Source organism: Oenanthe melanoleuca, chromosome 27 (assembly GCF_029582105.1).
Source record: "Oenanthe melanoleuca isolate GR-GAL-2019-014 chromosome 27, OMel1.0, whole genome shotgun sequence".
In the NCBI taxonomy this organism is placed as follows: domain Eukaryota; kingdom Metazoa; phylum Chordata; class Aves; order Passeriformes; family Muscicapidae; genus Oenanthe; species Oenanthe melanoleuca.
Genome location: NC_079360.1, coordinates 3,355,370 through 3,365,535, shown reverse-complemented (window position 1 = coordinate 3,365,535; position 10,166 = coordinate 3,355,370). Strand labels below are relative to the sequence as shown.

Genomic DNA, 10,166 nt, shown 5'->3' with positions numbered 1-10,166 from the left:
CTACACCGTCGCCCCGCCCACCGCGGGACCGCGGCCGTGACCCCCACGCCAGACTCGCCGCCGTTGACGTCACCCGCCATAATGACGTCATCAGGCCCACCGCCCAACGACACCGGCGGCGGGAAGGGGGCTCCTTCCCCGGGACATGCCAAGAAACCTCCCGCGGGCGCGTTGTGACTGCGGGGGCGGGCGGTGCCCGGTGGTACCCGCGGGGGAGTGGCGGGGTTGCCAGAGCCGGGTCACCGGTGCCACTGCGAGCGGCACCGCTGGAGCGCGATCCCCGGGACGCGGCCAACGGGGCGAGCCCGCTGCATCCTGAATCCCGCTGCTCCGTTTCCTCACAGCCTCCCAAGGCAGCCGCCACTGCTCTCCTGCTTCCGAGAGATACCCAGCCCACGTTCACTTTTTCCCTGGTATTTCCAGCCTGTGAGCAACGCGCTCATCATCGGCGCTGAGGGAGCACCCGGCGCGGTGAGCAGGCGATGGCCGGGGCTGTGGTGCCCCCAAGACAATGTCACCGGGCTGGGCACAGCCCTCACGAACACAGCGTTGCTGCCCACCCCGCTGGGGACGTCTTGTTATACCCTGCTGTGCCAGCTAGGGGAAAATCTCCATGCAAAAAGTTCCCGAACGCTTAATCTGCCTGAAACTCCCGGCCCGGCTCCCCGGAGACGGGGTGTGTCAGGCCGGCCGCCCACTCCGGAGCTCGGCAGTGCGTGTCTGCCCAGCCTGGCGTGACCGCAGGCCGCCTCCCGCCCCGGCGGCCGGAGCCTGGCCGTGCTCATCTGCCTCGTGGTGACATTAAATGTCACCGGCTCCGAGCGGGACACATGCGCTCCCCCCGCCCTCACTCTGAGTCACTTGGCAGGAACAAAGTGTTTCAAGCACAGATCTTGGCGCACGCTCTGACCCAGCGCCAAAATAAAGTCAGGACTGGAGCGCTGATGGGAGTGAACCAGCGTTTGCCGTTCGTCATTTATTTGGCCAGGATTAGACCCCTCAGAGCTGAAAGCGGTACCGGGGCCAGCGGCGATCATCAAACCAGCACTGAATAAGCGACTGCAGCAGGCGGTGGCTGTGTGGAACACAGTTCTGCCCGGGGTTCGGCGGCCGCCGAGGCACCGCTGCTGTACTGAGCGGCCGCGCGGGTGGAAGAACAGAACCGCACGGGGCTGGGTCAGAGGCACGGCGAGCACCCGCCGGCACCGAGCACCGGGCCCACCCGGAACACCCGCACTGCGCGTGCGCACCGCCCGGAGAGGATCGCCACTTCCGGGGCGGGACACCTTACCGGAAGTTGGTGTTACCGTGTTACCGTGTAACGGTTGCTTGGCAACGGCGGCGCAGCGCAGCCATGGCGGACGATGACTTACCCATCGTCTCCTTCGGGAGTCTCATGACCGAGGGGACAACCCTGAGCCGGCGCGGCCAGCACGACAAGGCTCTGGGCTGCTTCAATGACGTGAGGGCGCCCACGGCGGGAGGGGCCTCGCGGGGGGGCGCCGCCACGGGACGCGGTTCGGTTCAGGCGAGGAAAGAGGCAGCAAGAGGGAGAGGCACGAGAGGTGTCCCCAGGAGGTCTTGGCACGAGGGGTGACCCAGATGGGGCAGTTCAGGCACAGGGCAGCGCCTGCAGCACAGAGAACCTGTGAAAAACAAGACTCTTCAGCAAAGTCCATGTAGTTTTATCCTCATCCACCATCAGGATCCATGTGGGGACTGTGGCATCAAATACCCGCACTTGTGTATTTGAGGTGTTGAGCCAGCACAGGTGACATATCCACGTGTGGTGACGTGTCCATGTCTGTGATTCCAGGCACTGAAGCTGAGAGCAGGAGACAAGCACTGCCTTATCACCCGCTCCAAGTGTTTTCTGAAACTCGGAGACACAGAAAACTCCTTGAAAGATGCTGAAGCCTCACTCCAAATTGACAACACGTTCTATGAGGTAACCAGCTGAAGGGGTAGGAGGGGCTGGTCTGGATCTGTGGGACCCTGCAGGGTCTGAGCAGAGCTGTGAGGAAGGAGCTCACTCCAAACCCTCCTGAGATTTCTGTGGCTCTCAGAGCTGTTGAGGTGCTCAGACACCTCCAGGTTTGGAAGTTGTTACAGCCCTGTGTTCTCACATATGCCTGACAGGAATTACTTGACATCCATCAAATTTTTCCCTCATTTTATTAATTTCTTCCCCCAAATGTCGTTTTAGGGGCTTTACCAAAAGGCAGAGGCACTGTACACCATGGGTGACTTTGAGTTCGCGCTGGTGTTTTACCACCGAGGCCGAAGGCTCCGCCCTGATCTGCACAAGTTCCAGCTGGGCATCAACAAGGCTGAGGAGGCAATTGTCAACTGCATTGGGAGTAAGAAGTGCTACTTTCTGGCCCCCATGAGCCTGGACAATGCTGTTCAGGGCACAGCTGATGGCAAATCAGCTCTGCAAGTGACCCCAGAGCCCCACACCAGAGCCTCTCTCCTTCTGGGTCCATGCTGTTTGTGTAAGATAAATCCAGAAGCACCAGGAAGCACCACAAAGAGCCAACCCTGCTCTTTTTTTCTTTTGTTCTTTCTTTCTCCTCTGAATGTCTTTTCATACACAGTGTTTGACCCCTTTAGTTGTGTAGGTAAATCCTGACACTCCTGTTTCCAAAATCATCATGGAAGCTTTCCAGAGAACACAGACCAGAGCAGCTCATCTCATCAGTGACTTGCTTGTGGCCTCTCAGTACATGAGGGAGCTGACAAGAAAGTTGGAGACACTATTTACAAGAGTCCAGAGTGCCAGGACAAGGGGGAATGGCTTCCCACTGCCAGAGGGCAGGGTTGGATGGAATATGGGGAAGAAATTCTTCCCTGTGAGGGTGAAGAGGCCGTGGCACAAGTTGTCTAGAGAAGCTGTGGCTGCCCTTGGGTCCCTGGAAATGCCCAAGGCCAGGTTGGATGGGGCTTGGAGCAGCCTGGGGTAGTGGAAGGTGTCCCTGCCCATGGGAGGAGGAATTCCAGGGGATAGAACTGGATGAGCTCTAAAGTCCCTTCCAGTCTAAACCATTGATTCCATGATTCTATGATCTACCTCCAGCACTACTTACAGAATTTATTTTGAGACCTTTTTCCCTGTATTCAAAGCTTGGAATGAAATGTGCCATGCTACCTCAGACTGGCCTCCTGAAATCCTGACTCTCCTCCAATTTTCATTGCAAAAGAGCAGTGAAACTGTTGACTCTTGTAACGAGCTCTGCTTTCACCATTCCTGGCTCACATCACCAAGCAGGTCCTGTAGAGACAGGAAAGGCCAAGGACCTCATGGGCCTCAAAACAAACAGAAAACTCATCCCTTTTCCCTTAGTTTTTCTCTCAGCCCTGCCAGCAGGCACAGACAGGACGTGTCCCACTGTGGGCACAGACACACCTCACCTGGGCTGCCACCTCTGACACGTGAGTGCAGCACCCATGCAGGGCTCCTCTGGGGCTGCCAAACCTGTGTGGTGGGTTGGAGCTGCTCTGGTGGATCCCAGAGCCTGTCCCTGCCCAGCACCAGGCACACCCCACTCACACCCTACACAGATTCCCAGGTAGGCCAGGGCCTCCCTCTCCCAAAATTTCAAAACTTCAGCCCTCCCCCAGTGCCAGGGATGAACACGTGCCAGTGGCACCAGAGCCTGCAGCACTTTCATATGGGATAGTTATTTAAAAAACAGGGAAGGTTTCCAGATCTAGCTTGTTTTCCTCCATTCCTGCTGCTTCCTGAGCTTAGCACAATGCTCAGATATCATCACAGCTCCAGCTGAAATCTTCCCAGCTCAATATTCTGAGCCAAGAGTTCTAGGCAACTTTGGACCCCCTGGGCTGCAGGTACAAGGATGGATTAAAAAGATATAAAACTCTTATTTTAAATCAGTCAATAGCTCTGAGATACAGGGAAGCATAGAGACACGTCAGCATGGACCTGGATGTTTGAACAGTTGGGAAACGCACACACATTAACAGGGTACATCCCAAACTGCTTCTCTGACTCTGCTTCACCTGCATGGATGGGAGCACCTGCTCCTGTGACCTGCCTGTGTTTGTGCTCCTGGTCTGGGCCCTGTGGCTGCGCTGAAGGGAATTCTGCAGCAGCCTTGGAAGCTCTGTCCTTCCTTCAGACCAAACAATGAGCTGCTCCTCACTCTTCCCTCCCAGGGCGCAGACAGATGGTGGTACTGGGGGTCAAGTGAGAACACAATGGGCTTTTTGCCCTAATCAGTGCACAAACATTTAAAATACCTTTCATTTTATGTCCAGCTGTGATCCCCCAGAAGAACCTGCATCCTTGTCCTTCAGTTTCCATGCAGGATGTACCCTGTCTGTAGGAATATTGCAACAGGAGTCCCCAGTGCCATGTGAATTAAAATCCCAAGAGGAGCTGGTGCATGAGCTGCATTCCCTGCTCCCAGAACACACCAACACTCCCTATTCCATGGGAAAGAATTAGGAAAGCTTTGTTTGAAATTGAGTGTTTTGGGTTTGGCACCTTTATGGGCATTTTACTGACAACACTCTGCATGGCAGCTGTGCAGCACTAACACAGACTCCTCTGTGTCTGCAGATCCATCCTCACTGAAGCTGGAGAGCAAGGAGGAGCTGTGCTTTGTGAGCAGGCAGGCAGAGGTACAGCACGGGGCTCTTGCTGAAGAAGCTTCTAGAGTTGTAATGCTGACATGGGCACCAGAGGAGTGACAGTCCCCACAGGGACATGGCTGTGGGGGCAGTGGGCCTGCTGAAGGGCCTCTTGAGCATTAAAACACACTGGCCTGCCATGAGAGTGTCACCTGCTTCTAATGCAGGTCTGGCTCAAGCCACCCAGAATTTAAGGAGAAAGGCAGAAGGGCAGGAAGAGCCAACATGAAGGAGCAAAACCTGGAATTTCTCCTCCAGCCCATATCTGGGGGTGTTGCCAGTCACTCATCTGAAGCTAATGAGTAACAGCTCAGAAGCTGAAGAGGGTACAGTTATCTCCAATATTGACTTTGGGTTTAGCTGATGTTTAAGGGTCACAGTTTTGACAATGGACACTTTCCTTATTGCTTCACTTTTGTGTGCTCCATTGCAGTAATGTCTTGTTCCTCTGAGATGCCAGAATTAGTTCTTACCCTTTTTGTAACACCCTTGTGGTCCCCTGAGAGCACAATTGGCTGCAGAATTTCAGTTGCTCATGGTCAAAGCAGCTGGTGAGACACTGACTTTCTGCTTTTATTTAAAAAACAAGCTGTCTTATATGGAGTATAAACAGAATTCTGCTCATTCCAGGGTTCCCCACTGATTTTCCCCAACTCCTTTCGCTTTTTTCTAGCTGCAGAGCAAAAAAGACAACCAGAAACAGCAAAACAAACCAAAGGATCAAAAGGATAAAAAAGACATGAAGAAGAAAAGTCCAAAAACAGAGCAACAGCTTCTGGGAGAGCTTTATGCTGACAAGGCATACCTGGAGAAGTTGCTCAAGGATGAAGGTGTTTCTACTTCTCAGCAGATTCTATTTTTCTTTCATCTCTTTTTTTATTCTTCTGTATTTATTTTCCTCTTTTATATCCCTATGACTCTTTGTTAGTTGTACCAGAGCTCACATAGCACATGGAGCTCACAGTGGTGGGGACACAGGCAGGTGTCTGCTCATGGGGCTATGACTCCTCTGTGGGTTTGTTGTAAATGCTGTTAAGGTCAAGATGCAGGAGTTGGAGAAGTATCTTATTTTAGAATGAGGCACAAAGATGATTTTCCTTTAGTCGTGTTTCTTTTTCCCACAGAAATGGAGAAGTGATTAAGATTTGGTTTGCTCACAGGTTTTACAATGTTGCCAGCATTAATTACACATGTGGGCGGTCTGGTTTGCAGGCAGGTAAAAACCCTCTCAGTTTCCATCTGCCAACCAGATCCACAGCACTGTTCAAAGTGCCCTGCCAATACAGATGTGCCATACAGATGTTCTGTCCCAGAGGACATGTGCTGAGCACAGCTGGCCCCACTGACTGGGCCCCTTCTTGGCTCTGATCAGCAGAGAATGCAGCAGATATGAGGCTGGAACACCAGCTCAGCTCACTGAATCACACAGGATGGGTAACAGAGTTTATTGTTAACTCCCCCATCACCTCAGCTCTGAGGAGCACGGGACACTTTCATTTCCAGGACAGCCTGTGTCAGAAAAAAACCAAACAAAAAACGCTCCAAATCAATTCCCCACTGAACTGCAGCTCAGATCTGTTGATTCCCACCTGAGATCTACCTCATTTTATTTCCAGACTTGATGCAGAGCAGCACAAGGCAGGGGATCAAAGTCATGGACCTGGTTTTGGACGGCATCTCGTACCTGAACCGCCGGCAGGACTTCTGGCAGCAGCAGAAGCCGATTTACGCGCGGGTGCACGAGCGCAAGGTCCTGCGGCAGGAGCGCAAGCACGACAAGAAACCAAAACCTGCTGAAATTAGCAGATCCATCGAGAAGACTATGGAGGATATTGAGATGTGTAGGTTCCTGGCTGGAAGCTGAGTGCCTCCCACTGCTGTGGGGAGCTCTATTGCCAGGCTTTGTCTGAGGGTTTGCCACTTCACCAGGTCTCATTTCCCGAGTATCACAGAATGCCAAGATGGTTTGAGTTGGAAGGGACCTTAAAGTTCATCCCATTCCACCCCCTCACCATGGGCTGGGACACCTTCCACTATCCCAGGTTTCTCCAAGCCCCATCCAGCCTGGTCTGGAACACTTCCAGGGGTGGGGAATTCACAACTTGTCAATGTCTCTGTGTCACACCCCAGTGTCAAACTCTGCTCCCTGTCCCCAGTTCTGGCCAGAGGTTCTGCTGAACAAAGCTGCAGGAAAGCTGAACGTCTGCTGAAAAAGATACAAGCGTGGTCAGAGGAGGAAGTTCCCAACAAGAATGAGCTGATAGGAAACCTCTACAGCCGCATTGGGAATGCACAGCTGGCAATGGGACAGATGGAGGCAGCCTTGTGCAGCCATAAGATGGATCTGGATTGTGCCAGGCAGAAGTAAGTTCTGGGAAGTTCAGGTGGGTGGAAAGAGGGGAAAGTGCCTCTGTGGGGGTGTTTTAGCATTAGGTGATGTAATTCTCACCTGGGGAGTTTAACAGGGTTACACATTCTGCCCAAGTATTAGGGTGTGTGGTGACTTTTTATCTTCACTATTTCAAAATAAGGAGCCCGAAGCAGATTTTTAAGGACCCACAGCACAGGGCACATCAAAACCTCTGCTGCAGCCAAGCAAAAGGACACAAGTCCCAGTCTCAGCACTCAAATCTTGAGTAGGCACTTTCTTCTCAGGAAGATCGGGCTTGAAATTGCACCGGTTTTCTGCTACGTTTTGTCTTAAACTCCTTTTCATAGAGACCATTAAGCATAGCTTGAAATAAAGGTCCCTTCCAGGTGCACTTACCTGTCTGCACCAGACACATCCCACAGCTCTTCCAGCTGAACCACAGTGGAGCAAAATGTAGTCTTAGATTTAGCAAGAGTTTGCAAAGTGCAGTGGAAATCATGGAACAGTGGCTTGAAGCAATTTGGGACTTAGGTTTTGCAGTAGTGCACTGAGCTATTAAAATGAGTGGTTGTTTCTCGTTTTCAAATTTTGGAAACGAATGTTGGTTTAGGAAAAGGCTGCCTCTCTGCTGGTGGTCCCACTCCCCTGAGAAGGGTAAAGGCAGGAATTAGCGGGAGAGGGGCGGGAAGAGATGCCGGATTTGGGACCCCTCTAAAGGCGAAGGTGCCGTCAGGACCCGGCGGTGACGGGCGGGCCGCGCCCTCTGCCGGCTGCAGCTGGAGACTCGTTAATGACTCATTAACGACTCGTGTTAATGACCCCGAGATCGTGTGAGCTGGACCCACCCAAACCGGTGTGTTTCCATGACTCCCATCGCATTTATCTGCTCCTCGCATAGGCTTTTCCATCTCCGAGGTAAGGGAAGGCAAAGCAGCTTCTGAAGATGAGAATGAAGATAATTAAGAAAAAAATTAAAGCCCACAGGGTCTGTTATTAAAAAGGAGCTGCCTGTAGCATAGAGCAAAGCTCGGTCCAAGCACAGGATCAGGGCTGGTGCCAGGAAACTGCAGACACCTTTTTGAAAGATAGAAATCATCCATGAGTGTCAGGGACACAGGGAAACAGAGGCAAAGAAAAGTGAATAGACTTTCCCAAGGGCTGCTGGATTTGCACAGAAATTAATAGTAATCAAAGGCAAAGCTAAACCATTTCTCCTATGTCTCATGAGGTCAGCCAGAGCTGTAGATAAAATAAAAAATTAACCTTGATTTCATGACTTTCAGCCTCACCTGGGCCCTTTACTTCCCAACGCTTCTCTGAGGGCATGGGGAGCACCAAAGGGACCATGAGGCTGAAGAAACCCAGAGTGAGTGAGGAACAGGAGGATGTCAGTGCCACAATCCGTTTGTCTCCCTGTCCCAGCGCTCTGACAGATGCCGAGTCCCGGGCCCTGGACAACATCGGCCACGTGTACGCCCGAATTGGCAAGTTCCAGCAGGCCATCAGCACGTATGTACAGCCCAGCAGCCAAGGCATCAGGGGTGCAGTGACCCAGGTCATGGTTCTTCAGTGTTCTCACTGCAGCCAGACCTGGGGACATTTTCCCACCTGAACCCTTCGCTGTCAAATCAGTGGTTGAGTTGTAACTGTACCCAGTGAAGGTTGGTAAAAGTGTGTCTGTCTTACTCTGCTTGAAGCTGGGAGGAGAAGATTCCACTAGCCCAATCCAGCCTGGAGAAGGCCTGGCTGTTCCATGAAATTGGGCGGTGCTACCTCGAGCTGGATAAAGCTGAAGAAGCCCAAAAATATGGGCAGCAGTCCCTGCAGTCAGCAGATGAAGAGGGAGATGTGGAGTGGCAGCTCCACGCCACCGTGCTGGTGGCACAGGCACAAGGTAAAGATGTGGCCACAGGTTCTGCTCTCAGGGTAGAGTAGCTGGTCTGAAAACATCTCTATGATTCAACAGCCAAAGCAACTGCTCAGATCAAGACTGGTTTGATTACTTCTTGCTGATATCCTTGTCTGTTCCAGTGAAATTGAAAGACTACCGGTCTGCAATCCTGAATTTTGAAAGGGCTCTGGATAAGGCGAAGCTTGTGCCCAGTGAAGCTGCTCAAAATGGCATCATTGCGGTAAGGGGGCTGCTGAGGGGAGGAGGAGCTCTGGGCAGCCTTTGTGAGCAGCTGAAATCCCAGCTGGACTACTCCAGACAGTTATGCCATGGAAATGCAGTTTTACAGTAGGAAGGGATTTGGTATTGATAGCAGAGAGCAAAAGAAAACAGGAAAATGTTGGGTATGTAGCTGCATTTCTGGTGCTTTTATTAAGAACTTCATCCCTTTCAGGCCTTGGACAGTGTGAGCAAAAGCTTCATTGCAGAGCTGGAAAAAACCGCACAAGAAGGTACTTGTTCACACCTCTGCACCCAGAAATGGGAAAAAAAACCCAGTTTCTTGTTCTGCTCATCAGCAGCACCTTAGAACCCCCACAGCACCATTTCCTTGCAAGTATTGAATTAGAATCGGGGTGGAAGTCCAGCTTTGCTTCAGCTGCATTCCCAGGTCCGGCCGTGCCCGGCTCTAATGGGAGGTGGCAGCGCTCCCTGCGTGTCCCCTGCGGGCTGGCCCGGTGTCACCCACACCCCGGGGCTTCGGTGGGAGGGTCCTGGCAGGGCGCTGTGCCCGCAGCCCCCGGGGCTGCTCCCTCAGGCCGTGCAGCCCAGCACCTGCTGTCCCTGGACTTAGATGTGAGTGAGAGATTCCTGGTGAGGGTAAGGGAGCCCGGGGGCCTTTTTTGTGCCCAGCTGCTGAGTTCTAGGACTTGGCTTAAGTTTCCTTTTCCTTTCCCAGATCTCTCCTTCAGTGAAAAATTCACCCCTGGGAAGCAGGAAGAGAAGGAGAAAGAGGAACAACAGGCAGAGAATTAGGATGAAAAGCAAGAAGAGGAAGCCAGAAACGGTACATAAGCAGACGGGAACAATACATAAGCAGACAGAAGCGTTAAAGAGGGGGGAAATGGAGAAGGAAATAAAGGAGGGGAGTGGGGAAAAGTAGAGCCTAGGCGGGAAGGATGAAATAAATATTGAGCAAGCGTCATACCCAGCAGTGGAGCGGTGTGTCCCTAGCAGGGAAGGAGCTGGTCG

General features: G+C 52.5%; 1 protein-coding gene across 1 annotated transcript; it reads left to right on the top strand.

Moving 5' to 3' along the window:
* Nucleotides 1-81: 81 nt before the first annotated feature.
* ODAD4 (outer dynein arm docking complex subunit 4) lies at nucleotides 82-10,127 on the top strand. The gene is made up of 12 exons (XM_056511851.1): nucleotides 82-1,462; nucleotides 1,817-1,948; nucleotides 2,207-2,360; nucleotides 4,583-4,644; nucleotides 5,327-5,483; nucleotides 6,270-6,494; nucleotides 6,810-7,017; nucleotides 8,447-8,533; nucleotides 8,722-8,918; nucleotides 9,056-9,156; nucleotides 9,370-9,427; nucleotides 9,874-10,127. Exons 1-12 carry the CDS (start codon nucleotides 1,355-1,357, stop codon nucleotides 9,948-9,950), a joined length of 1,566 nt encoding a protein of 521 aa, XP_056367826.1. The 5' UTR covers nucleotides 82-1,354; the 3' UTR covers nucleotides 9,951-10,127.
* Nucleotides 10,128-10,166: the final 39 nt, after the last annotated feature.